At 49.8% G+C, this 24339-nt stretch overlaps 12 protein-coding genes across 12 annotated transcripts; 6 read left to right on the forward strand and 6 right to left on the reverse strand.

Moving 5' to 3' along the window:
* Positions 1-41: 41 nt before the first annotated feature.
* F9C07_1699 (general amidase GmdB) lies at positions 42-2004 on the reverse strand (the record flags this gene model as incomplete). Its single annotated transcript, XM_071508322.1, has 5 exons — positions 42-154; positions 206-293; positions 346-1205; positions 1258-1537; positions 1606-2004. The coding sequence occupies 5 exons, from the start codon at positions 2002-2004 to the stop codon at positions 42-44; spliced, it is 1740 nt and encodes a 579-aa protein (XP_071364141.1).
* A 158-nt stretch (positions 2005-2162) lies between these two features.
* On the reverse strand, positions 2163-2821 carry F9C07_1698 (uncharacterized protein; the record flags this gene model as incomplete). Its single annotated transcript, XM_041290502.1, has 2 exons — positions 2163-2507; positions 2561-2821. The coding sequence occupies 2 exons, from the start codon at positions 2819-2821 to the stop codon at positions 2163-2165; spliced, it is 606 nt and encodes a 201-aa protein (XP_041143836.1).
* Positions 2822-3367: 546 nt separating this feature from the next.
* F9C07_2056338 (putative FAD dependent oxidoreductase) lies at positions 3368-4972 on the forward strand (the record flags this gene model as incomplete). Its single annotated transcript, XM_071508590.1, has 2 exons — positions 3368-3943; positions 4061-4972. The coding sequence occupies 2 exons, from the start codon at positions 3368-3370 to the stop codon at positions 4970-4972; spliced, it is 1488 nt and encodes a 495-aa protein (XP_071364142.1).
* A 237-nt stretch (positions 4973-5209) lies between these two features.
* Positions 5210-6918, reverse strand: F9C07_2198962 (carboxylesterase type B; the record flags this gene model as incomplete). Its single annotated transcript, XM_071509440.1, has 2 exons — positions 5210-6704; positions 6728-6918. 2 exons carry the CDS (start codon positions 6916-6918, stop codon positions 5210-5212), a joined length of 1686 nt encoding a protein of 561 aa, XP_071364143.1.
* Positions 6919-7316: 398 nt separating this feature from the next.
* On the forward strand, positions 7317-8905 carry F9C07_2198963 (C6 finger domain protein; the record flags this gene model as incomplete). Its single annotated transcript, XM_071509441.1, has 3 exons — positions 7317-7641; positions 7704-8029; positions 8087-8905. 3 exons carry the CDS (start codon positions 7317-7319, stop codon positions 8903-8905), a joined length of 1470 nt encoding a protein of 489 aa, XP_071364144.1.
* Positions 8906-8928: 23 nt separating this feature from the next.
* On the reverse strand, positions 8929-9766 carry F9C07_2198965 (GNAT family N-acetyltransferase; the record flags this gene model as incomplete). Its single annotated transcript, XM_041290504.1, has 2 exons — positions 8929-9261; positions 9320-9766. 2 exons carry the CDS (start codon positions 9764-9766, stop codon positions 8929-8931), a joined length of 780 nt encoding a protein of 259 aa, XP_041143840.1.
* A 325-nt stretch (positions 9767-10091) lies between these two features.
* On the forward strand, positions 10092-12630 carry F9C07_1357060 (synaptic vesicle transporter). The gene is made up of 8 exons (XM_071508014.1): positions 10092-10492; positions 10542-10621; positions 10672-10742; positions 10806-11097; positions 11155-11226; positions 11283-11984; positions 12041-12145; positions 12202-12630. Exons 1-8 carry the CDS (start codon positions 10417-10419, stop codon positions 12433-12435), a joined length of 1632 nt encoding a protein of 543 aa, XP_071364145.1. The 5' UTR covers positions 10092-10416; the 3' UTR covers positions 12436-12630.
* Positions 12631-12794: 164 nt separating this feature from the next.
* Positions 12795-13867, reverse strand: F9C07_1357274 (uncharacterized protein). Its single transcript, XM_041290505.2, has 3 exons — positions 13299-13867; positions 13167-13247; positions 12795-13112 (listed from the first exon to the last, which is right to left on the reverse strand). Exons 1-3 carry the CDS (start codon positions 13491-13493, stop codon positions 13035-13037), a joined length of 354 nt encoding a protein of 117 aa, XP_041143842.2. The 5' UTR covers positions 13494-13867; the 3' UTR covers positions 12795-13034.
* Positions 13868-14829: 962 nt separating this feature from the next.
* F9C07_2133615 (uncharacterized protein) lies at positions 14830-16209 on the forward strand. Its single transcript, XM_071509124.1, has 3 exons — positions 14830-15127; positions 15184-15209; positions 15261-16209. Exons 1-3 carry the CDS (start codon positions 15040-15042, stop codon positions 15882-15884), a joined length of 738 nt encoding a protein of 245 aa, XP_071364146.1. The 5' UTR covers positions 14830-15039; the 3' UTR covers positions 15885-16209.
* Positions 16210-17448: 1239 nt separating this feature from the next.
* On the forward strand, positions 17449-19546 carry F9C07_2133622 (uncharacterized protein). Its single transcript, XM_041285102.2, has 4 exons — positions 17449-17553; positions 17631-18161; positions 18260-18371; positions 18442-19546. The coding sequence occupies exons 2-4, from the start codon at positions 17870-17872 to the stop codon at positions 19316-19318; spliced, it is 1281 nt and encodes a 426-aa protein (XP_041143844.2). The 5' UTR covers positions 17449-17553; positions 17631-17869; the 3' UTR covers positions 19319-19546.
* Positions 19547-20418: 872 nt separating this feature from the next.
* On the forward strand, positions 20419-22051 carry F9C07_2218327 (RmlC-like cupin domain-containing protein; the record flags this gene model as incomplete). The annotated part of the gene is made up of 3 exons (XM_071509697.1): positions 20419-21151; positions 21200-21472; positions 21503-22051. The coding sequence occupies exons 1-3, from the start codon at positions 20870-20872 to the stop codon at positions 22049-22051; spliced, it is 1104 nt and encodes a 367-aa protein (XP_071364147.1). The 5' UTR covers positions 20419-20869.
* A 315-nt stretch (positions 22052-22366) lies between these two features.
* Positions 22367-23752, reverse strand: F9C07_1687 (uncharacterized protein; the record flags this gene model as incomplete). The annotated part of the gene is made up of 1 exon (XM_041285113.1): positions 22367-23752. The coding sequence occupies one exon, from the start codon at positions 23750-23752 to the stop codon at positions 22367-22369; it is 1386 nt and encodes a 461-aa protein (XP_041143846.1).
* Between the last annotated feature and the right edge of the window lie 587 nt (positions 23753-24339).

A 24339-nucleotide genomic window follows, 5' to 3' on the forward strand; every position in this document is an offset into this window, starting at 1 on the left:
CCAACATCTGATCACTCGTGACATCCTTTAAAAGACTGTAGTTACCGAATGTCTTTGTCGATCAGTCGGGCAAAGAGAAGGCATTTCTCATCTTGGTGCCGAGGCGTTACAATCTGGAGAGCACATGAAGCTCCATTAACGGAGTCAGGCTCATCTAGAATGAGTTAGTATAACAATTGCCTGTTGGCCTATGGTGGAAACATACAGCTCGGCTGAACTCCATCATGTACTGGCATAGGCTCTGGATCAAGCGCCTTGGAAGCTTTGCTATACGGCACAATGCACGCAGGATACTGCCAATAGTTAGTGAGAGATGGATTTCAGCGTACGCAGTTACCAACTTACATCCAGAAGGTTCCAGATGACCGTGTACGGCGGCCACCCATATGTGTCATGTGGCGTGGCCGTATTCTGAGCTCCAGGTGTTAGAAGAACATCTATGTCGTGTTGAACCCATGTCCTGCGCCATTCTTCAGCGTAAGCCTTTCGTGCGTTGTGGAGTCCGTCAATTTTCTCAAAGATCCCCAGTTCCTGATCGACAGGAAACGGACCAGTGAACAATGGGTTGGCTAATTTCGCCACTGATGCCACCAATGGCTCTCCACTGGCGGCGATGTGATCGACGTGTGGTCCATAGGTGAAATACTGAAAAGCTAGACGACTCGCGTATGCCACGCCTCGTGAAGGCTCATGTCCCAGCCGCACTATTCTGTGTCCCTTCTTAGCTAGTGCTGCGATGGCCGACTCCATTGCGCGACGGACTGGAGGATGCATTGGGAAGTCGGGATCTTCGCCGAGGACTCCAATCGTTAATAACGACGGCAGTCTGAGCGCCGACACCCAAGGCGACCCAATTGTAGTCACATCATATCGCCAGGGTTCGGCTTTGAGGACAGTTGACATGAACAACTCAATGTCGTCTAACGACTGAGCCAGTGGCCCTGCTGCTGGCTTTATGCCGGGCACTCCCTCAATTGCCCCCGACACCTGTCCACCGAACGGAATACGGTCCGCGGTGGGTTTAAACCCATAAACACCGCAGCACAGCGATGGAATTCGGATTGAGCCTGCGATATCAGTTCCAACGCCGAGGATTGAACCCCGGAAGGCCACGAGAGCTCCTTCACCACCGGAAGAGCCTCCGGCCGTCAGGTTTGTATTGTGTGGATTTAATGTACGACCGTAGATGTTGTTCTCTGAATCGCCTGTCTACGCAGAGGGCGTCAGATGAGATAATGCAGGACTCCGAGGGGGCACTAACCATCATTGTCTGCGGAATATTGGTTTTAACATAAAGAACCGCACCCAAGTCGAGTAGCAGATCCACCAGAGCAGAGTTGGTCTCCGCTGGTGGGTTCTCTAAGAATGATACATATCCCACCGTACTTTGAATACCCTTGATGCAGAAGCTATCTTTGAGACTGATCGGTAAACCGTGCAATGGGCCAATGACCCGTTTTTCTCGCTTCAAATAATCATCCAGGTATTGAGCACGTTCGAGCGCTCTGTCGAAGAAGTGTTCTGTCAGGCATGACGTCTGTAAGAAGCCTTTAGTATTACGGGTCATCCTACGAGATAGTGACCGGGTCAATTGTATGTACCTACCAATTGCTGGGCTATGGCTGCCCGTTTGCAGAAAGCCGTGGTCACTGCCAGCGAGGTCACCTCGCCCCAGGCAAGCTTTTGCAGCAGCTGTGCCGCAGTATAGTGCTCTGTGAGATCCAACTCCTCCTCGGAGAGGAGCCCACTATGACGTGGGATGTTCGCCTCTATGAGGTGGCCATTCGATGGGAGCGTGGAGAGGAATGCGGCATTCAAACGCCAATCTTGGGGAATCTGTAGCTCCAGTTGTTTGCGCTTCTCAGCCACCCTAGTCTCCCAGTTGCCTTTTGTCGCCGTATTTTCAGCCATCTCTGTTGGTCGATGTGAGTGATGTGAAGATACAAGGCCCGGGCCAAGACAATTTATATAGCCGAATGGCCTCAGTGCTAAGTTGCTCCGCATGAGGAGAACCTCAAACAATCCTTTACCGGCCGAAGCGCGTCTACCTTCCGCATTGGGATGGTTATACCTCGGTTGATCGATTACGGGCTTATCTGTGGAGATGGAGACGCAATTCCTGACAATGTGTTGGAACTTAGATTCTGAGAGTGATCTATTGCTCAACAGGCGTTTCTATGGGCCATCACATCCTCTGGCTTAGAGTCCTCAAAATTTGTCAAGTGGTAGGCATCGATCAGGATGCGATCGTTCTCACAGCTCATGACTCCAACGCACACTAAGCCGTTCAACCAGTTGTACTTTCCTGGGCCTGTTTCGATTCGCAGGTGTGAGAAGAATTCCACATCGTCTTGAGTCACGGTCGGAGGGGGTCGTAGGGCTGGGTCCTTCTCGACCTGTTTCGCATACTCTGTGCCCGGGCCAGGACGATAGAGGCCATGCGCCCGGACGTAGAGATAACAGCCATCGTCGGTTTTGATCGTATAATGTGCATCCAGGGTCATGGACTAGGAGATTGTATGAGCTTCACTGAATGGATCCTGGGGGATGACAAGCTTACGTGGGTCCCTTCAATGACCGTTGCCCAGTCTGCTCCGCCCGGAAGGACCGTCCCTGATATCGACGGTCCTCTAAAGCTACCGCCGGCAATATTCGCAACACTCCGAATCACTCCAGCCCTATGAGGCGCTCCAACGTTAACTTCTTCGGGTTCAATGTTGCATTCCAGGCGATAAATAAATGACAGCCCAGGACGTCGCATGGGTGGGCTATTGGGGTAAAAGCCATTGCCTGGGGAGTCCGCGGGCTTCGATAGAGTCATGTTGGCTGCTCCAGACAAAGTTCTTGTTCCAGGGATCAAAAATGGCAATACCTGCTCTTAATCTGGTATTTTATACGCTTGTCGGGGGTGCCTGGAGTGAAACGAGTGAAACGGATGTCTAGCACGTTGCCTAATGCCGATATCGAGGTATACGAGATCTTCACTAGCTATAAGCGGAAGGTTGACGCCCTCACTATCTGCCGGCAGCGATCGGCGGCAGCTGGTCTCTCCACCCCACTTGAAGTAACAAAACGGCCAGAAAGGCAGGTTGACGCTGGATAGATGAACGTGAAGGGCCTCGACCGATATCGTCACCACGGAATGAGATGCCGTTACACTGCCGCGGTGCTGGCGAACCGCCGCGGTTGGTTCGAGACCAGATGTGAAATTAGGGAACATGAGATGAAATACCCGTTCTCATGATTCGTGTGATATACCGGGGCATACCTATATAGCGTTAAAATCACTAATGCCTCACCTCTTCGTTGCTAAGTGTTTGATAATCTCTATCTATTTGTGTGGTCACTATTTTTAAGGGTTTCTACCATGGCATTCGTACAGGCTCTCCTCGCCGACCCCGGCATTCCCATCAAGGACAGGCAAGATGCCCTCCATCGTGTTTTCGCCGATCCAGGAATACCAGGACCACTCCGCGAGAGCACTTCTTCCTTTTGGTTCAAAGATCCGCACCCCCAGCTGGCTAACATGCAATCGCCGGAGCTACCCCAAGAAGCTGATGTTGTAATTATTGGTTCCGGCATCACAGGTGCTTCAATTGCACGCACCCTGTTGGACTCATCTGACCAGCTGGGACATATCGGTAAGAAGACACCCGCGGTTGTCATGCTGGAAGCACGAGACACTTGCACTGGCGCAACGGGTCGCAATGGGGGTCATATTCTGGAGACGGTTGAAGAGTTTGCCGACTGGGAAGCACTCTATGGGCTGGAGGCGGCAAAGGCATTGACGCGGTTCCGGTTGGCCCATTTGGCGGAGATTCTGAAGGTTGCGGACCAATATGGATTAACAAAGGAAACCCAGGCGAGAAAAGTAGAGTTTCTCAGTGTGCACTTCGACGAGGAAAGGTGGCGTCAGGCAGCACAGTGCATCCAACGGTTCAAAGTGTGTATGCCTGTAGAGTCAGCTGAATGGAAACTATTTGAGAAGAGCGAGATCCCCAAGGTTTGTTGGAGTCATGTGATCTTACAAAGTGCATGAAGGCTGACGATATGCTTCCAGGAATGGTGCCTTCCTCATGCTATTGGGGTCGTCGCGGGGCCAGCCGGGGCCCTATGGCCTTATAAACTGGTCACCGGTGTGTTAGAAAAGCTGCGACAAAAGAATCCAGGAAACTTTCTAATTGAGACCAACACACCGGTGACCCAAGTCTCGACTGACGACACCTCATCTTTGCGGTATGCCATGCAGACGCCAAGAGGAATTCTGCGCGCTCGGCATGTCATCCACTGTACGAACGCTCATGTTGGACACCTTGTCCCCGAGCTGAGAGGTCACGTTTACCCAGTTCGAGGACAAATGTCCGCCCAAAACCCCGGCTCTAAGTTTATCTGTCAGGCAACAGAGCATTCGTGGCTTTTCAACTATGAGCGCGGTTTCGACTACCTGACACAATTACCCCCTGCTGGCGAATCGAGCGGAATGATGATGCTTGGTGGTGGCTTTGCTCAAGGTCGAAACAATGGGCTTGCTGATCTAGGTATCCCAACTGACTCTGAGTTGAGCTTGTCTTGCGATATCCACCTGTCCGGTGCATTGAGTGCAGTGTTCGGCCGCGAAAATTGGGGTCATGTTGCGGGCCCTAGCGTTGAGCAGATGTGGACGGGAAACATGGGATTTAGTAGCGACGGCCTTCCATGGGTTGGACAGCTACCATCGTCTGTAAACTATGCTGCAGGGACGACAAAGCAGGATGGTGCTCAGTGGGTCTGCTGTGGATTTAGCGGAGAGGGTATGGTGCAAGCCTGGTTAAGTGGAACGGCTGTGGCAAAGATGCTGTTGTCGAGCGACCGAAAGCACCACTTAAGGCCAGATTACTTATCTTGGTTCCCAGAGCAGATGCTGCTTACTGAAGAGAGACTGGAGAAAGCAGGGCTGACACGAGTTGTCAGCGACAGGGCCTCGAATTTGTAACACTGCTGCATTAATTGTTAGCATGTCAAATACAGACCCGTCAATATTTGGCAATCTAACCACTGAAATCAGATAGCTTATCAAATGCTTACAATACTTAGACTTTTCGTTATGGAGGTAGTATTGTGTCAACATACATATTGCAAGTCGTGGGTCGACCTCCAATGGAAAAGGACAATGATGTACAACAATCTGCTATAATTGGTTCTGTCTCGGTTAACGACCTCTATACATACATTACGGATGATAATTCTTCCCCATATTCATACGCTTGTTCACTAAGGCATCTACGCCGTTAAGCCATCGTTTCCAAGTCTCTCCATGATCCATCGCCAGCATCCTCTTCATACGTGAGTATGACCGAGCTTCTTCGTCCTCGTCTTCATGTTTTACTGCTTGGACTGACTCAGGACCCCATACTTTCCAGTGTCGCTTTGAACCTTCCCAAGGTGAGTAGCCATACGTGAATTTGACCCAAGATTCAGCAAAACTGCGCGCCATCGCCCGCTCTTCCGTAGAGAGCTCATTGTCCAGGTTTCCAAACAGGTAGAGAAGTTCATGTGCGTGATAGGCGGTGCCCTCCAGTGCGTTTTTCAGGCGAGAACGCTGATCAAAGTGGTATTCGAACACCGCCTTTTCCCTTGACAGACGGACACTGGCAAGTGCCGTAGCATAATTGGGGATCTTGAAGATTGCATCACCGCACATGTGTTCTACCCGGCTCAGAAGGACGTCCTGTGGCAGGTCGGGTTGTATCTCATACTCCGCCAGGACTTTATCAGTCACAGCAAGGGGCATATGTTGACTTAGTATCTCTCGAATACTTGCGAAACTGTCGTTCAGCAGATTCAAGTGGAAGATAACCCCTTCGTGGTAGGTGTCTCCTAACATCAAAGATTCGATCCACTGTGGTGGCTCATGTATCTCGCGTGGGTCTCGGTCATAGAACCAACCATCGAGGCATGGGTTCCCTGTGCCTGACAATACACCTTGTATGATAGGAGTTGCATTGGCTAGCTCCTGCTGGGGTATGCGCCGTAGACGGTCCAGCACGTCTGATTGTGGTGGGTCTATGTTGAAATGGCGGCAGACAGCCCGGAACAACTCCTCGTGCTGCTCCATTGTCCAAGCTGGAATCGAGACCGAGAGGCCGGACATGCAGACCGCACGGTGAAATGGCGGAGGATGAGCTGCTAGCATTTGATTGCTAATAGAGATGCCACCTGCTGACTCTCCAACCGCGGTCACTCGATCAGGATTGCCACCGAGATCGCCAATATAACGCTGAACCCACTCGAATGCTACTTGCTGATCGGTAAACCCAAAGTTCCCACAGCCTTGATGGCCATCCCGCTGGAGCTCTTGCTGGATTGCTGCACTGGCAAGAAAGCCACCTAATCCGACCCGATAGTTGAAATTGACGTAGACGATGGGCATCCCAATTTCCATGCTGTGGGACACGAGATTGACACCATCAAAGATTGGTAGGTTAGCACCACCATACAGCAGTGAACCTCCATGAACGTACACCATGACGGGAAACCTTTGTGATCCAGGAGCGCACGGCAAGACGATGTTCATAACGAGTCCGGACAACTCGTCCGTTTGAGGCTCTCCGAAATGTCCTGTTGGAGGAACTGGTACGAGATCATCCGAGTCATCCCCTTCAATTCTCGGTCGGGGACAGTCGCTTCTACATTGTGTGTGTAAGTATTCAGCTTTGGAATCCCGCCTGAGCTTGTGTGATGGCCATACCCGAGTTTTGTTCCATCATGGTAGTCATTGGGCCACTGCGTCATCAACTGCGATCGAGTCCACCGTTTCTCAAGGGACGCATAAGGTATGCCACAATACTGTTGCACACCGTTGGAATATTGGAAGCCCTCCAACCTTCCGAGAGAAGGAAGAATGGTGGAGCATTTGGAGATGGGCGATCTAAATGACATGTTGTTGTCGGATACTTGCCACTGATTAGGGCAAGAGAAATATATATCTGGGTAACCCCTGATACGTATTGCCAGTGATACTGTACACTATTTATTTGAGACCAGGAATATCGCCATGACTACTATAACAGTATCAAGAACCCCGGAGATCTATTCGAACCATACATATTGCACCCTCCAGTCGTTCCAGAGTCGAACCGACAAAGACGAGCGAAAGTGGAGGCCTCAGGCTCTAAACCATATATGGAAGGTGGACGCGCCGCGGGAAGATTCAAATGAACTCCACACTCCTTCGATCATCGCCCCACAATACTCGTCTCGCCCCCCTTTGCTGCACCGTTTTAAGTCAAGAGCTCTTGATCAAATTGTTCCTGATCATTCCAACTTCCTTGTTCGGCATGTCGACCCCACGCCATCGGTCCCACGATGGATGTTGGACCTGCAAGAGACACAGGAGGAAATGCGACCGGACTCGACCAACATGCAAAGCGTGCAGTAGCCGTGGGGTTCCCTGCGAGGGATATGAGATAAGGCTGCGGTGGGGATCTGGCATTGCGTCGCGTGGCCGATTTACTGGCGCCGAAGAGCCAGTGGAGGCCTCCATTCCCCCTCGAGTCAAGGGAAGACAGCGTGATCTGAGTCGAGAAAGACGCCGAAAGTGTGCCAACGTCACCAATGGTAAGGCCAAGGCAGGTTCTTATCGTCCCCAGCGAGGTAGCGCAGGTTGGACATGCACCGGTCGCTTTTTTCCTCCGCGCAGTTCAAGACTAAGGTAACCACAGTAGCCGAAGGGACTGCCGACACACAATCGACCGAACGAGATCGATTGTTTGAAGAGTTTCTTTCGTCTGGAATCAATGTCCTTCATTCGACCTCGGTCAACGATTCGCGAAATCTCCTCGAACCTAGGCTGCCGATCTTGTGTCAACAGTCAAGCTCCTTGTACGCAATATGTGTAGCGCTGCAGGCTTCCCTCATGCCAACTGTGAGACCTCACTTTTATGAATATTTCGACGTAGCCTTGAATTTGTTCCGCATAGAACTATCAAGCAACGTGACATACTTGGAGGATGGCACCTTTACGGCGGGGCTGCTACTCTGCAGCATCGGGGTACGTTGTTGCAGCAACCCGTATTCTTTGCAGCGCTGACAGCAGGCTATGTTATAGCTTATGCATGGTATGCCATGGTCGATGCATCTGCATGGAATGTTCGGACTCCTTCAGGCACATGGGCTCTATGGTCCGGGCGAGCGAACGGAATTCCGGACACACTTATTGGAAGTGATGGGAGTCATGGATCTACCAACGTTTACCGTGGGTCGAAGTACCTCTCTCGGCTTCTGGAGGCAGCATTGTTGCAACCGAGCTTCCTTGCAGCACCCCCTTGGTGACGAGGTCGAGGTGGTCAGTGGCCTGCCGAGGTCTTTGTTGGATATTATGTCGTGTATTGGCCACGGGGCTACCGAGGAGGACTTTTGGAACTGGCCAGGTAGTCCAGGTAGTCTAACCCAGCACCAGCTGTGGGAGGCGTACCGACTAGCCGGGATGTTGGCTATCAGATACGGCCATTTACTATTGGTTCCACAATCCAGTGGAACGCTGACTGGATCAACCGCGCAAGCGAACGAAGCAAGCAGTCGCCCCCTAATCCTACCATCCACTACCGTTATCATCTCCCGAATTGTGAGCCATCTGGATGCCCTTCGTAGAGCGTTTACCGAGACAGAGGGTGTCGGATCGTTGGTTTTCAATGCAATCAAATATCCTGCCTTTATCGCAGGGCTACAGGCCGATATCATCAATGCCCAACCCGAGTTAAAAGATGTCCTTCGATGTTGTCTATCCATACATTACCATCCGCATGGGTTTGAGAGAGATTTTGAATTATTATTAGAGGTACTTGAGGAGTGGTGGTCCCATCATCATGACATGACAAATGCACACGAACTCGCTTTTGCTCGTGGTATGGAAATCGGACTTCTATAGATGAGCACCTATGAAGTTGGCAACTACTGTGAACTGCTGTTTCCCTTCCGCGTCGCTCGCCGTAGCATAAACCAGCAGCTGACAGCTTCACCACTGTCAGACAACTCGACCTTCTCGATAACCTCAAATCCAAGTGTGGTATAAAATCCTACATTTCGCTCAGCCGTACATTCCAGAACGATCGGCGCATGGCCCACATAATCTAGGATGCGCTCCATCATAACTTTGCCTAATCCTCGCCCCTGAAGGGAGGGATGGACTGCTACAACTTCCAAATACCAAGGGTCTTTGACATTGTATCGGGTGGTTATCATCTTTAGCGCCCTGTCATGTGCATCGAGCAAGATTTTGACGCGCTGCAAAGGCTTAGGGAAACGTGTTCGTTTTCTTAGGAGTGTAAGGATGATGGCATACCTTCTCATCGGCTCCGTGGTCTGAGACCCGGTCGAACCAGCTCAAAAACCACAGCTTGACTGCAAGGACCATTTTGCTCAGTGTCCATGTTTGTCGGTTCTTTGGGGGAAATAATAAAGCCACTGTTCCTGCTTCAGGCCCTTCTTTGCCGTCGTTTATTTCGATGATAGAGGTTAGGGGGTCTTTTTGCTGGCTGCGTGTCGGAAACTCCTGTGCCAACTGTGTTACTGGTGTGGATCGGAGCACGATGCCTTCCAATATTGCTTGCTGTACGCGACGATATTGCCATTTGGTCGTTTCATGCTGTTGCGTTGACCAAGGGGCTGCACTAGGACGCAGCCATCGGATCAGGGGATCTCCGACGAACGAAAGGGTTATTGTCTGGGCGACCGCCGATATGGACGAAGGGTCTAGATAGGGGAGCAGTGAGTATACTGTGCTGGCCATTATGCTCTCCGGTCAAATGGGAATGAGCTACCGTCTTGTGTTTCGAATAGTGCTAAGAAGGACTGGTTGGCCATGTGATCCTTGGTCCAAGTATGGAATTGATAACTGGTGCACAACGATGCCGTTCTCTGAAACCGATATTGCTGTATGCAGAGCCCTTTATCACTCGAGTGCGGCTTTCGTTTAAACCGTAGATGCCGACGTGGTGCGCCAACCACTATCAAGGAGCATAATACTGCTATTTATCTCCAATCCTGCGAGCTCGGTGTAGTGAACAAATGGAAGTTTCGCTCTAGATGATCGACTCGAGACATATCAATGAAGCGATTCCGCTTTAGGCAGGTCGACGCAACGTCGGCTTCTCAGCTTTTTCTGCACGAAAAGTTTATTTAACCTTTGCGCAGGCCCGTTCAAGCCAGAGGCGTTATCAGTCACCGATCCTCATTGGCTTCCCCGCATTTCAATGCTTGCGTTTGTGGCTTCGAGCTCTTATCAACCATATTCTAGTGGCAAGGGCGCGAGATAGGAGACCAGGATAGCCCTGGAGCAGATTGTTTATTAGAGACGGCCGTCCTGGAAGCAATCTGAGATCGAACAGCACAAACCTTCAGCTTCCAGTCTATACCACGTCTCTTCCGCAGCAGATATTGATGGCAGACAGCGAAGTGCCCGGCATTTCTCTAACCGATCATGGTACTCCCCCAGGAACAGTTCTTCTTATCAAAGGCAAGAAGGCCTTTTCTACTTCGACGGGACACCTCTGACATACATGTAGATGATGGAGGAAACGAGACTCATGGACAACGAAGGATCGTTCTCAGCCCACTTCCATCCAGTGACCCTAACGAGCCATTGGTAAGTCTAGCCTCCCAGAAACGACTGCCGTCCACTGATAGGGGATACAGAATTGGAGCACTGCACGAAAAGCATGCAATTTCACGCTCGTATTAGCAGTAACGTGTCTTATTTTCACGGCGTCTGTGGTCCTTTCATATACTATATAGGATGTATGAACGACTAATCTGAGTTCGTTGAACAGGCTCTCCATCCAACAGATATTCTGGCAGTTGATGGTGGTCGACTTGAACGTTACTTACGCACAGCTAAACAATGCGATGTCGGTGAACTTCGTTGGACTCGCAATGGGATGTGTATTTTTCATTCCATTCGCGAAGAAGTTTGGCCGGAGACCAGTGTATCTAATCTCAACGGCATTGATGCTGGTCACCTCCTTTTGGGCGGCGGAGATCAAAACCATCGCAGAGCTATATATCACCAACCTCTTACAGGGACTCGCTGGGGCAACGAACGAGGCTATTGTTCAGATCACCGTGAGTCTTCCGGTTACCTCTACTCAGGAACGGTGGGCTTACAACTCTTACTATCAGATTGCAGACCTCTTCTTCGTGCATCACCGTGGCGGAATGAATGCGTTGTACATGACCATGATGATGATCGGAGTAAGTCTCCCCTGTGCTCATCACCTCCCACACACACTCAGCTAACATCGTGTCAGAGCTTCCTCACCCCCATGGCTGCCGGGGCTCAGGCGACAAGACAGGGTTGGCGATGGTCCTACCGTACAATGGGTATTTTCAATGCGGTTATCTTTGTCCTTTTCATCGTCTTTTACGAGGAGTCGAAGTATACCCCTACCATCGAAGGAGTAACGCCCACCGCTAGGCCTACGGATGGCGCGCAGCAAATTCCTGCTGATGAGTCTGGCAACAAGTCACTTGTCAAAGCTGCCACCAGAGCTGAGGAGCATAGCATCAGTGGACCTCCATTAGATCACATTATCCCTATGAAGACATGGGCACAGAGACTGTCCCTGGTAACCTATACACAGGAACCCATCTGGCCATACTTCTATCGCCCCATCGAGATCCTTTTCACATTTCCTGCCGTCCTCTGCTGTGGTCTGCAGTATGCATGCGGGGTGATATGGCTTACAATTCTTTCAAGTGTGATCGCTCTAGTATTCCCCCTTCCCCCATATGAGTTCACTCCTGAGCAAATCGGTTACATGAGTGTTGGTCCGTTTATCGGTAACTTGATCGGCTCATTTTACGGCGGCTTCCTTGGAGACTGGTCGATTAAGTACTTTTCTGGACGGAATTCCGGATACTACGAGCCCGAGATGCGTCTGTACATTCTACACCTCCCGGCAGTGGCCTTGTGCGGCGGTCTCATTATGTTTGGAGTAACCATTGACAGGGTATGTCTACCAAACCATCGTTCTCTACTACTTAGCGTCGAACTCACGTCTCACAGGGTATGCACTGGATTTTACCCAGTATCGCTGGAGCCCTCTTTGGCTTCGGGCTCGGCAGTATCAGCGACGCATGTCTGACTCTAGTTATCGATAGCTACATGGAGGTAAGCCGCAGTTTGACTTTTGTCCTTAACCGTCGATTAGTACTAATTGCGAGCAGATCACGGGTGATGCGTTCACGGGCGTGGCCTTCCTAAGAAATGCTTTTAGTATTGGCATACCATTCGCCATCAGTCCTTGGATGGAGCATAGCGGCTTGACGAAGATGTTCGTCGCCTGTGGGTTTATCAGCTTGGGAGTCACCTTGACATTATTGGGCATGGTCATGTACGGAAAGCGCATTCGACGCGCGACGGCGAAACGATATCATCAGATGGCTAGCAAAAGTGGATGACTTGCAGGTCATAGCTTGGTAGACTATATGACCTGTCGATTGATTGCAGCTGATGTTATCTGTGTGTGGCCAGAATGGGGATACATTTTTATTGACAAGAATATAAGCACAAGGATTTGCGTATTGCCATTTGAATTAGTATGATGAAGGTTGACATCACCGCATAGTAGACCTTGCAGATTGAGTGCCATGATCCTTCTCAAGATTTAGTATACATGTTTATGCCAATGACACGCAGACGCCGTGCAAAGACCCCTGGAAAATATTAAAGGTTGTATACAACGGCCAGGGTTCACAATGATGAAACATGTCTAGGTCACACCATCGTAGCACGAAACACGAGCATGCCAGAATCTCCATGATAAACCTTCTTTTTCATTATGGCCTACTTCAGTGTCCTAAGTAACAGCTCTTCGTTCCAAATTTAGAAATGGCCCCACGCAGTACTAACAGTGTTCCAAACTCGTCCATCCTATAGTAAAGTTTGATTGTCCAGCCTGTAACATCCCGCACATAGGAAATATAGCATGATACACCCTCTGTTCGATGCTCAATGGCTGCCCCGGGAAATACATAGGCCGATACTACAGGGAAGAGCATCATTGTTGCTTGGGAATGCTGCAATCCGCAGGCTCACTAGGCTGCGACGGATCAAAGCGACAGGATCCCTCCGTACACTTTCTAGATTAATACATCTATCTGGCAGCGAATAACTTGGGGAGTCCTCTCACCTTATTCAAACACTTTTTGCTAGTCCACTTCCCCCCAATCTTCTTTTTGCAGGTTGGCTTGCGTGTCCTGGTATCGCATGTCTTTCACGTATTAGCTGTAAGGTTCATGATGGCACAGGTAGCATGGCTTACACCGTAGAGCATCCCAGATTGTCCCAGCTTGTTAGCATCAGTGGGCCCGACGTTTTTGTCACTAACGCCGTTGCCATCACCTGGGGGCGAAACTACAATTTCGGGGATAACGCCAGTGTTATGGGGTCCTCCAGGTTGGGCAGACACAGTGGCAACTGCAGCGAGGAGTATCACAGAGATAAGACTGGCTTTCATGTTGGAATAATTGATGATTGTGGAAATAGAGCTCGTAGGCCGCAAGAGGAGACGAAGAGATAACAGAAGAGGTGGATGGAGAGATTGACGATTTACATATCGCTGTAAAGGGGAGATGGACTGTCTTAAATAGCAGAGTTGAGATAATCGTATACCGAGTAAGGCGATGCAGATTTTGAACGGGGCACTCGATAGTTTGTACCTTCCTTTGAGGAGTATCCTGCTGATTGAACTTCATGTAATTGTGCTACACAAGCCATTTTGTGTGCCACGAGATATATCAGAACAGCAAATCGCAGGCTGTGCGCTGGTTAAACAGGAAACCAAAGTTTGACGCCCGGTAAACCGCTGCTTTGTGGCTCTTCAAGCGTCCAAGAGGTAGACTTGTCGGGCGATGGCCCGTGTGTCACCCCCTTATTCAGACTAATATACTCCAGCCTTGCGACCTCTATCCGATTGACTATCCCGGGGCCATTGGCTATATCAGGACTAGGTACAGCATAACCTTGCAAGAGGTTTATTCGTACGGGCCCTATGTTCAGCACCTAAGCGTGACTCGCACCTCCTCGCGGTGCTCAGAGCTAGTAGATATAATCAACCTTAGAGAAGGAGGTTGTCCTGACGGCAGAAATGGAGGGTTTACAAACCGTAGCCTCTCGGGCGAAAACGTCCAAGAGTCGACGATCATATGAATGCCATTGAACCACACTGTTATGGTTATATCTGTAGTATAAAAGGACTCAGTTGGTGGAACAGTAACATGCTCAGGGCTTGACCACCTGCACTTGGTCTCCTTGGATACTGGGATTAAGCTATTCGCTGAGCAGGGTCAACGATGTCATTCTTTTCCGGAGCATGTCCGCGATGCGTAGCCCAGTCGGCGGTCCTTGTGCCGATTGCGGTATTCCCATCGAGACGATTGCAGTTGTATAGGCTCGGATCTTGTTTCAGGTGTTGTTGTATGACACTACGCGTGGTCAACCACAAGACCTCCTAAACAATGCACAATCACTACAAATGGATGTTGGCTTTGAGATTCTATGCAGATCGTCATTTGAAGTGCTGGTTCTAGACTCTGGTATTCTAGGGGCTGTTCAACCGACCGTTCGAGACCTCATTCTTCGCAGCGCCAAATCATGAGCCAGAAACTTTACATCGATCTCTTGACATGTTGAAACCAGCTATGGAGAGGGTGTTCGTAATATCGGTAACCTATCCGGAAGTTTTAATCAGGTATTGGGTAGATCCAAACCCAGAAACGCATGTAGCCAGAGCTTCCTCGTTTGGCTGTGAGCCCAGGTCGATTCCCAACTCCGCGTCAGAACATGGATAAAGACAATATTGAAATGGTGGCTAGGAGATCATGGGTGATAGGAAATAGCAGTAATATGTGTAGTAACCGCAGTCGGTTCGGGGTTGAGGCTGAGGCTGTATTACGCATCCTTGCATTAGCCTCAGCCTTCTCCCTTTTTTCACCTTCCTATCCCTCCCCCCGCCATATCATACAAGACTTTGCTACCTAGGGTCATCAGTCAACTCCATCACTATGTCGTCGGCCGACTCCAGCACCTTTCACACCCAAGGCGGGGCGATGTTTAACGGTAACCTCACAGCTAATCGCGACATCAACATACGTATGGAACTGAGCCACATCTCCTGAACCGGGCATTGACGACAAGGATATCCGTAGATAACATTACCACAATCCAACCGTTGGCACGTACTCTCCACCATTCGCTATTCATTTCATCTGACACGTTCAAGCAGGTTCAAACCGAGCTTGCTCTTCTCGTAGCTCTCAACACCTTCAAGGAGAACTTGGAAAGTACCAATTCAAGCGATACACTACTCTCGGAACTTGACAAAGAACCACAAAACTGCAATTGGGTGCTACTCGATCTAGAAGCCCTCAAAGAACATTTTGAAAGTGTTGGGCCGGATACTCAGGTCACCTGGGAGCGCGAGGGATGGAAAATCGACGAAGTGGCAGAGATCCGAGCGAGGCTATCATCATATGTAGGGATGCTGAACTTGTGGAGCATCAATACGATCAAGTACGAAAGCACTGACCCGAGCCTTGGTGAGATGGGCTTGGATGTTGAACGGCTGTTCCCTAGGTCCTCGCAAGCACACGTTGAACAGATGTTGAAGATATTCATCGACGAAGTCCGCAGCGGGAAACGGGAGGCATCAGTTGTTTCGAGTAACTCGCTTTCGCTAACTGGGAAGGAAGCCTGGAGGCAACTGCGTAAAAAATTAGAAGGGGTGGGAATTAGCCCAACACGTTTGCCCAGAATCGGACTTTCATTCGGACAACGCTTAAAAGAGCTATCGAGGAAGAGGGCCTTGGCGGAGATTTGCGGTTCGGCATTCATGACATGGATGAGTTAAACGAAGATATAGAGAGACATGATGAACCTCCGGCAACAGCAGCCACAGGAAGCACAGACACTGACGCAGTATCGCAGGATAAGACCACCAATGGAAGACCCAAATCCGTCTTGCCATCGTGGGTAAGAAAGCCCACTCGAATTGCCAACATGCTGTACAAAGTGATTGACAGCGGAAACGAATTTATCTATTGTGCCGCCGACGGAGACTTGAATGCGTCAAGCAGAGGTTGGATCAGGGGGTGGATGTCAACATGAAAAAAGATGCTGGAGAGACAGCACTTTCCCAGGCAGCCGCAAATGGGTTTGCCGATGTGGTTCGGTTTCTGGTAAATCATGGCGCGCACATCGACATACAGAACCGGAAGCACGAACCTCCCCTGGCCCAGGCCGCTAAGTACGGACACGAGGAGGTGGTTCGCGTGCTGCTCGAGCAGAGAGTGGACGTGAATCGAATCAATCAGAATGACGACAAAGATATGACCGCGGTGCATACGGCTGCGGAACATGGACAGGATGAAGTCGTCCGGCTCTTACTGGCAAATGGCGCGCATATTGATGTGAAGGATTTTCTGGAACATGACACCCCTGCATAAAGCTGCGAAAAGTGACCAGGTGAAGACGATGCAGATATTATTGAACCACGGTGCGAACCTAGGGGATGTCTGGCGTTACGCTGGTTCTAATTCATCACACGTTATCAGTAATTGGCAATACTCACTCACGTAGTACTTGACCTCGAACACAGTGTCATTGATATCTGCCCTAATGAAATGAGGTGCATATTGACCTTTCACTAGGAGTAAGCCTAGAATCCTCTACCGTGGTGTCCGCGCCAGATGATTATAGCAGAATCAATAGTCTAGCCTACGACAGGACCTACGAACAGGGATTTCAACGATGCTACATTAAACGATACAGTCGCCATAGACCAGAGGCTACTATGGTAGAACGGGGTTCATAGGTTCATAAATTGCTGCCGTGTATATCCCTCTTGTCAATAGTGATGTCGGGGATTTGGTCTTATCTATAACAGTGTCGGCGGGGCATCCATTAAGAATAGGTACTTTAAACATGGTATCGTCTTGTTGCTAAGTTATATAATTTAACTCATTGCTAGAACAACCAGATAAGGCGTTTAGGTAACCCTAACCGGGGCCTTGTTGAGTGGGACCTCAGTGCGGTCTTGTTCCGCGAATGCTTCTGTAAGCAACCGGAAGGAAACAGTATATGCATTTGAGTGCTCTGTGGATCCCTGATGTAACCTCAGCCACACTTTGTTTCATGAACATTTTAGGTTGACGAGATCCACCTGGGATCTACGTTTGCTGTGAACGTCAAGAATACCGAGTCTGGACAAGCCAGCCATGGGCTGCCAAAGAGGGTAACCTTCACGCGAATAATCTACTCATCTAACATGCAAGGAGCTAGCTGAAGGTGGCTGTACATTTCTATTAGTCTTCATGATTCCAACGAGACTAGCCCATTCTCGGCTGAGAGGCAATGTAAGATACACAACCATCACGGCGACGGGTTTGGGCCAGCAGACGATGACATGGCAGAAGGATAATTTCCCTGCAGCTTCCCGCCGCTCAGCTTACCTTATTCGTTAGGAAAAGCCACGATTTAGAGACTAGAGAAAGGGATAACGAATCTCACTCAAGGTTGAGGTACGTATTCAAATGTCGTTTTCAGCTATCGCTACCTAAGCATTGCCATAGGTATGTAAATTGCTTAATAGATATAGATGCGATGATGAACTTAGGAGCGTCCAAGCATCTAGATTCAGGACCTCAAACTACAGCTAGTTCCCACGCGCACAATATTGGTTAGCTTCGTTGCTTGGCGTGTTGCGTGCCCAATGTTGAGAATGGGCTAGAATTAGAATCGTCACACTAGGCTCATAGCCTCATTTCTTTACCTCTAGCAATAGAGACATATAAAGCTAGACCTGCTCAGGTGTGGTTTGATCAATCTTCCACACGCATGATCGACTGTCAAGAGAATACCTCATTCAATTTTCCCAAATCAAGTTTCACCATGAGAGAATCACTCCAAACTTTCATCTTTTCGATACTCCTCCTTGGATGCAACATTGCTCCCGCACACGCGAGAATACCAGCGTCCGCTTTCAGAAGTGGACGGTTGCGCTCTTACAATGATACGCCGATATACAACCCAGGTATACATCATAGCCCAAGTACGGATGTGTTGGGAAACCTTGAGAATCATGGCTCAAGTGTTCAAGACGCGCCCAAAGCACCTACTTTGTCCTCTGGTAGGTTTAAAAGCTCTCCGCAACAGTACTATGATGCTCCTGCTTTGGAATATTTCACCAAAGAATGTATGGCTTTACCAAAGCTAACCTTGCCGCAGATGCTGCCAAGCCTGGATGTCCTTCTCTCACGGGGAACATCACCGTCAATGCCTACCAATTGTATCCGGAACATGCCGACTTCGATGACAATGACTGTCTAGTCTATCTAAGGTACGCGTTTCTCTAAGAGGCAATTTTCAGCACTTGGCATGAACTGACCTTGTCTTGTTCACACCTAAAGCGCCCTCTACAATAGCACTGTCGCTGTTTACGATCCTTACAAGAAGAAAATGGTGAATACTATACAGCTTCCGGGACTCTCTGGTGACCCGACACTCCACATGAGTGGCGTTGTGGTGGATCCTCAAGGTCTACTCTCGGTCATCGTGGATGCCGGCGCTGCCTTTGACACTCAAGGCCAAGATATTTCAGGCGACAACTTCCTGGTTAAGGTTGATCCAAGCCGTGGTCAGGTCCTTTGGAGAAAGAACCTTACTGAAGTAACGAATGGCGTGTACGGTGGCTACCAAGATGCTGCTCACGACACTCGCGGCAACACCTTTGTCGTGGGCACTTTCCCGGCGAGCATCGTGAAGGTTGGTCCCAATGGCTCAACTGCCATTCCTTGGTACTTGCAGCCTCAGCCCAACCAAACAGTTCCTGGCCTCTCGGGACTTGCTGTCAAAGGTGACATACTGCTTGGTACGGATGGCTCCGATGGACAGCTGTACCGTTTCAACATGACAGACGAAATGGGACACAAAATTCATGTTCCGCTGAGGGGCAGGAATGCGACTAGGATCGGTAATAGCTTGGATGGAATCCTTCTGCCAAAGCAATTCAATGGCACCGTATTGTTGGTCTCTGACACTACGGATGGAACCATTGTGCTCCGTTCAGCTGATGGACTGTGGACAAGTGCAGAGATGGTGGGAACAGTTCCCAACCTGTATGCATCTCAGAACGGATTTTCAGTGGACAACGTGGAGATTGGCGGCAGCTTGTACTCGGTCACTGAATTCTTCCTTGATGAAAAAGTTCCGGGGACTCTGGCAGGAAACCGAGCGCAGTTTCCCTTGGTTGATATCACACAGCAGGTGCTAAGATTGCTAAAGTAGTCCAAGGGCATGGGCTTATAGACCTCACGCCGATTCCTTTAGGCACAACCTTCTGTGTTGAACTAGGTGTCAGGAACGTTTATTCTGGCTTTGTGTTTCCCATCGTTTGTCCCGATACAGTGGTACTATCTGTTGCAGTGGAAAGATAGATCATTAGACAAAAATAAAGATTACAAGGGTTAGAGTCGCAATATCAATTATTTTTGCTCCCACTCTTTGTATCAAAACTCTCGCCGGAATTAAATCATACGAATGGAATCGGCTAACGACGACAACTAGTATGTTCAACTTGTAGTTGAGTGGATTCAACTATAATCGTAGAACACCTTTCCATGAAGACAAATCTATGGGTTAGTTTGAACATGCGATGTAATCCGCGTGCAAACGATCCTGTACTGGCATCTACTCATCTATGACACATATGTGGATATCTAAATATCTGCAGGATAGAGATAGAAAATTGCAGCAAGGAGAAAGTTTTCGTCAGGTCTAAACTTGTAGAGAAACTGGTACCGGATCCGCGGTCCAGAAGAGGCGGTACAACCACGGCATTTGACCACACCATGTAGTATAAATTAATTTCTAGTGGTGTATAATGACTGCCTTGTTCGGAGCATACGCGAGGAATACAGAGTTGGTGTAGAGAAAGAATCCTGGGTGTGGTATCATTGGTGAAAAGCCTAAAGCTACCTAACTGTGACTTGTATCACTGCTGGGTTAATCGCAAGAATCGCGCCATTAACGGCTTCCAGACCAGTCCCGGCTCCACAGACGGGAGTTTTTAGGTAGGTAACGTGGAAGGATTCGACGGGAGAAGCAGAATTGTTCTAGATGTTCGAAGGATTTCTTGGCTATCTGTTTTTTGGGTCCGTGTATTTTGCCACCTAGCCCGGCTCGCGATTGATAATCAGATTATTGTATGCAAGTATGATCCACATATTCTGACATATGCAGGGCTTGAGGTTAGACAGTTCTAGTATGTGGGTACCTGAATCGAGAGCCTGCAGCGGAATTAATTCCTAATAATCGTAAACTGATGGCTGAGCACTTGGAATGGCCTCAGTGGTGAGCTGATCATTGCATCTCATACCCCAAAGCCACCGCATTTCAGCACGTTGTCAAGGTACAGCACGAGCTACAATGGAATTGATGTATACCATAAGAAAGGGGTGCTGACTCCGGAGAGAAGGCTAAGGCACTCGCAGGAGCATGTTGTACAACGAATCCAAAGCAAATACAATGGATGCGTGACGAAGTCAATATACTTGTCTGTCGTCAAAGTTCCCCTGTCTGCCTCTATCAGATGATAATAGTTTCAGGTTATGCCAAGGAATATAACATGGTATCATTTTAGGTACATCAAGCGGGCCTCTGTGTCCTGTAATAATGGAGCCCAGTCATCACTGTATAAGCGGTAAAGGTAGCTGACATACTTCATATCCCTTCTATATAATACTCCTCCTGGGCAGGCCACCGTGGTCGTTGTCCCTCACCATCCGCTGTATACTTGTTACCTCAATATATGCTGCACATCCTATAGTACTGCCCAATATGAAGAGCCCATTTGTCGGATGGATGCTATCCATTATCTTGCTGACCCCTTTTGCTGCGACAAACGGTCTTCCCTCTAACAGCAGCATCATCGTTGATACGGCGCCCAATTCTGTGCGTCCATATGTCCTTCCGAAATATAAGGGAGATGCAATAAAGCTTACCTCGTCCCAAACGATCCGCTTCTCCATCACCGCCAACTCGTCCGACGGTGCCTTTTCGTTGCTGCAACATAACGGCAAAGCTTCAGGCTGGTTATCAGCTCGGCCACACACTCATGGAGTGACACACGAGCATCTCTACTGCACCCGTGGGCGTTGTCAGCTCTAGGGACAGAAGAATGCCACCAATTCCAGCCACGAGGCGCGTGTCTCTACACCTGGTGATTACGGCAATATCCCCCCAGGTTCCATCCACACATTCCAGCTGGTCGATCCTGACTCACAACTTACGCATGTCTTCCATCCTGGCGGTTTCGAGAAACTCTTCAAGGTCTTCAGCCAAGGAGACCACGATACCCATGGCATCAGCGCACCCTATGTTCCCATTCCAGATGATCCTTCCCCCTTCGGGCCGATGACGCCCCGGGAATACAACCTCCTCGTCTCGTAGGACCTGTACGCAGCACCAGAGGAGGAATATATTCCAAGGCGCGACTTTATGAATGGCACAGCTGGTGAAGGCAAGCAGTCTTGGCACGATGGGCCGAACACCCCTCCCGACGATTCGATGACTCCATACTTCGTTGCCAAAGATTACGGCCCGAAATATCTCAACACTGACATCGGTTACAAGGTTATCCAGCCGCTCGCAACCCCCACACAAACAGAAGGGAATTTTACCATGGGAACCATTATCATGTCAAGTAAGCTGACGAACGAGTCCGTCTCGACGGCGACATTGCCGCATCACTTTGCTCTCCAAATGGAGGAGGGCCAGCTTGCTTTCCAGGTACAGGGCTATGAGTTGGTGCATTTGTTGCATGGTGATGTGGCGTTTGTCCCCGCCGGGGTGTCCTTTTCATACTATGCTACTGTGCCCTATACCAAGTTTATGTATATGAATGCAGGAAGTAAGGGGTTGGATTACCAGTTATTGAGGAGGAGCGTGTCCTGGGACTTTCCCGCATATCCCATATCTCCCGGGTTTAAGGCTAACATTACTGGAAGCAAGTTTACCTAGCTGTGATTACTGTTACCGGACATGGACTGCAGGCCTGTGTCCTCCTCCTGTGTGTGTCTGTGAATATCATAGCCCCCGATGTGAACTGGTCCAATTGAACCGAGTTGTGCGAGGCATAGCTACCAGCTCATGTTGTTTATGTAGCTACAATTAGGATGTTACATATACAACCCCATAGAAGATCAGTGAATACCTCGCAGGGGCTTCACATCGGAGTCAATGTTCTGTACTTCCCTTCCTAATCATGGTATTACTTATACTCGTATATGCTGCAGTTCCATGCAGCCAGTACCCTACTAGGTCTTTACGAACATGTCATGACACAGATACGACTGGCAAAATCTCGCCTGTCAAGGTTCCAGAGCACCATCCCTCCAGCGGTAAGATCCAAGTCTCCGGTGTGAGGCCTGGCGCTTGGGTGACTATCCCAAACGGCCCGATACCCTTGTCCACTTGCATGGGTGTTCCATTGCACACCTCCTGGTCGAACTCGGCTGGAAAAACCGTCAGCTGCCCGCACGATGTTCGCCGTGTGTAGACCCCGGAAAGAACGATCAACGCAATTGCTGCGGTGATGAAGATCAGCGTGTATGCCCGGTACCACCATGTACGAAGACATGGGATAACAGTTGTTGTGTCCCGGCCGCACCGGATGAGGTAAGTGACAAATAGGATGATCGATACGAGAATGAACACAATATACATCACGATAAGCAGCCAAAGGACGGACGAGGACGCGGGCTGGGTCAATATCATCAGCGCCCCGTTGTAAGGGATCATATAGCACACACAGATGGCCAGGATGGCAGTCATTAGGCCAAGATAGCAGCAACGGACGGCCACGGCGACAGCCTGAGCGGGGAGATGGAATCCCTTGGGACGCGCATAAACATCGGGCGACGGATCACGCATTGCCATCGAGCTTCTGGGTAACAGTGATGTGTTTGAGGGCGGTGCATTTTTGGTGTCAGGGCTGGTGCGCACGGCGGCATAGGAAGCGCCATCCGAAGAAGGGATGTGCATGATATGCTGCGCCAAGATCCTGCTGCTCTCGTACGTTTCATGCTCGTTGTAGGTATAATTCTCGGTCAACCAGGGAGCAGCGAACAGCCGAAGCAGACCAAGGACAGCAAGGGGGTAAAAAATAGTACTCATAGAGATGGTTGCGTTGAACGGTTGATTGCCAATATTGGCTAACGCCATGACACCACGAACCAAAACGACGAGGGCTTGAATACCCTGCAGGGTGATGATGACAGTCTTAATGGAATCTATTGACCAGACCTCCGTGCGGTGATGATGTGGGATCCGCGTGCAGAAGGTTCGGCTTTGCCTCATCATGTCTTCGGAACCATCGAAGCCGTGTGACGTCCAAAACAGCGCATTCGTGGCTGCCATGTCCGCTGCATCCCAGTGATGTCGGTACCTCACGCGGCGATCCACGATAGCGAGGTATCTCCATAGGATAGTGGTGGGGTTGTATAGGCAAAGCGTGTCGAGCCACGTCGGGGGACTCGGGCATCGTCGTACGACGGTCGGAACACCCGAAAGAACGTGGGCAATCAATGGAGACAAACAGAGCGTCAGGATAGAGAGCCAGTCTTCTAGCCTCAGGGTGTTGGATTTGTCGGCATAATTAAAAGCCTGCCGGAATAGCGGCTCGATTTGTACATCCGGAGTGACATTTAGATTCTGAGCCATGACAAAGGCTAGCTGTCGGACGATAGGACGGGGTTAAGATGTGAGCATCTCTCCTCGAGTAAACATGAGAAGGGTCAGTTGAGTGGTAACAAGGCGCGCAGTTGTGAGTTGTCGAGCTTTCGCACCTCTGTTGGAACAGTTGGGAGTGCAAAGTAACGCATGCCTGCACGACATGGAAACAGCATTCGGAAACTCCTTGATTCAGCCTCAGGATCGGCAGTCCAGGCGCTTTTTCCGTATGACATCAAGCGTATATCTGTCTTGTTTATTGGCGCGTCGATCACATCCTAACAAGACGATCAGATCCACTCCTTTGGGGGCGGAAAGACTGCTTGGACAAATGAAGAGCAGACCACATCCTCCACATTGTACAGCCCCCAAGGATCTTCGCACAAGCCAGGATGGGCCTCGGAGTGTATGTTATGTTGTCCAAGCCTACAGTCGCAAGAAGAAAGAATGTCAGTGGAGGGCAAACCACCTGACCGCCCTCACCGCCTTCCCACTAAAGGCACGGATTTAAGATACCCGTCTGGACCTTACTGCCTTAAGGTGGCTATTCGACCGCATCGATTTTATTAAGCCGGCAG

Source organism: Aspergillus flavus, chromosome 2 (genome assembly GCF_009017415.1).
Source record: "Aspergillus flavus chromosome 2, complete sequence".
In the NCBI taxonomy this organism is placed as follows: Eukaryota; Fungi; Ascomycota; class Eurotiomycetes; order Eurotiales; family Aspergillaceae; genus Aspergillus; species Aspergillus flavus.

Excerpts from the sequence above, each read along its gene's own strand:
- F9C07_1357060 (XM_071508014.1), top strand. The coding sequence starts at position 10,417 with ATGGCAGACAGCGAAGTGCCCGGCATTTCTCTAACCGATCATGGTACT. Across the intron at positions 10,493-10,541 it reads AACAGTTCTTCTTATCAAAG|ATGATGGAGGAAACGAGACT; the intron begins GCAAGAAGGCCT and ends ACATACATGTAG. Across the intron at positions 11,227-11,282 it reads TGACCATGATGATGATCGGA|AGCTTCCTCACCCCCATGGC; the intron begins GTAAGTCTCCCC and ends ACATCGTGTCAG.
- F9C07_1357274 (XM_041290505.2), bottom strand. The coding sequence starts at position 13,493 with ATGAAAGCCAGTCTTATCTCTGTGATACTCCTCGCTGCAGTTGCCACT. Across the intron at positions 13,248-13,298 it reads AATCTGGGATGCTCTACGGT|ACATGCGATACCAGGACACG; the intron begins GTAAGCCATGCT and ends AATACGTGAAAG. Across the intron at positions 13,113-13,166 it reads GCAAAAAGTGTTTGAATAAG|TGTACGGAGGGATCCTGTCG; the intron begins GTGAGAGGACTC and ends TAATCTAGAAAG.
- F9C07_2133615 (XM_071509124.1), top strand. The coding sequence starts at position 15,040 with ATGTCGTCGGCCGACTCCAGCACCTTTCACACCCAAGGCGGGGCGATG. Across the intron at positions 15,128-15,183 it reads TAATCGCGACATCAACATAC|ATAACATTACCACAATCCAA; the intron begins GTATGGAACTGA and ends GGATATCCGTAG. Across the intron at positions 15,210-15,260 it reads TTACCACAATCCAACCGTTG|GTTCAAACCGAGCTTGCTCT; the intron begins GCACGTACTCTC and ends ACGTTCAAGCAG.
- F9C07_2133622 (XM_041285102.2), top strand. The coding sequence starts at position 17,870 with ATGATCGACTGTCAAGAGAATACCTCATTCAATTTTCCCAAATCAAGT. Across the intron at positions 18,162-18,259 it reads AGCACCTACTTTGTCCTCTG|ATGCTGCCAAGCCTGGATGT; the intron begins GTAGGTTTAAAA and ends ACCTTGCCGCAG. Across the intron at positions 18,372-18,441 it reads GACTGTCTAGTCTATCTAAG|CGCCCTCTACAATAGCACTG; the intron begins GTACGCGTTTCT and ends TCACACCTAAAG.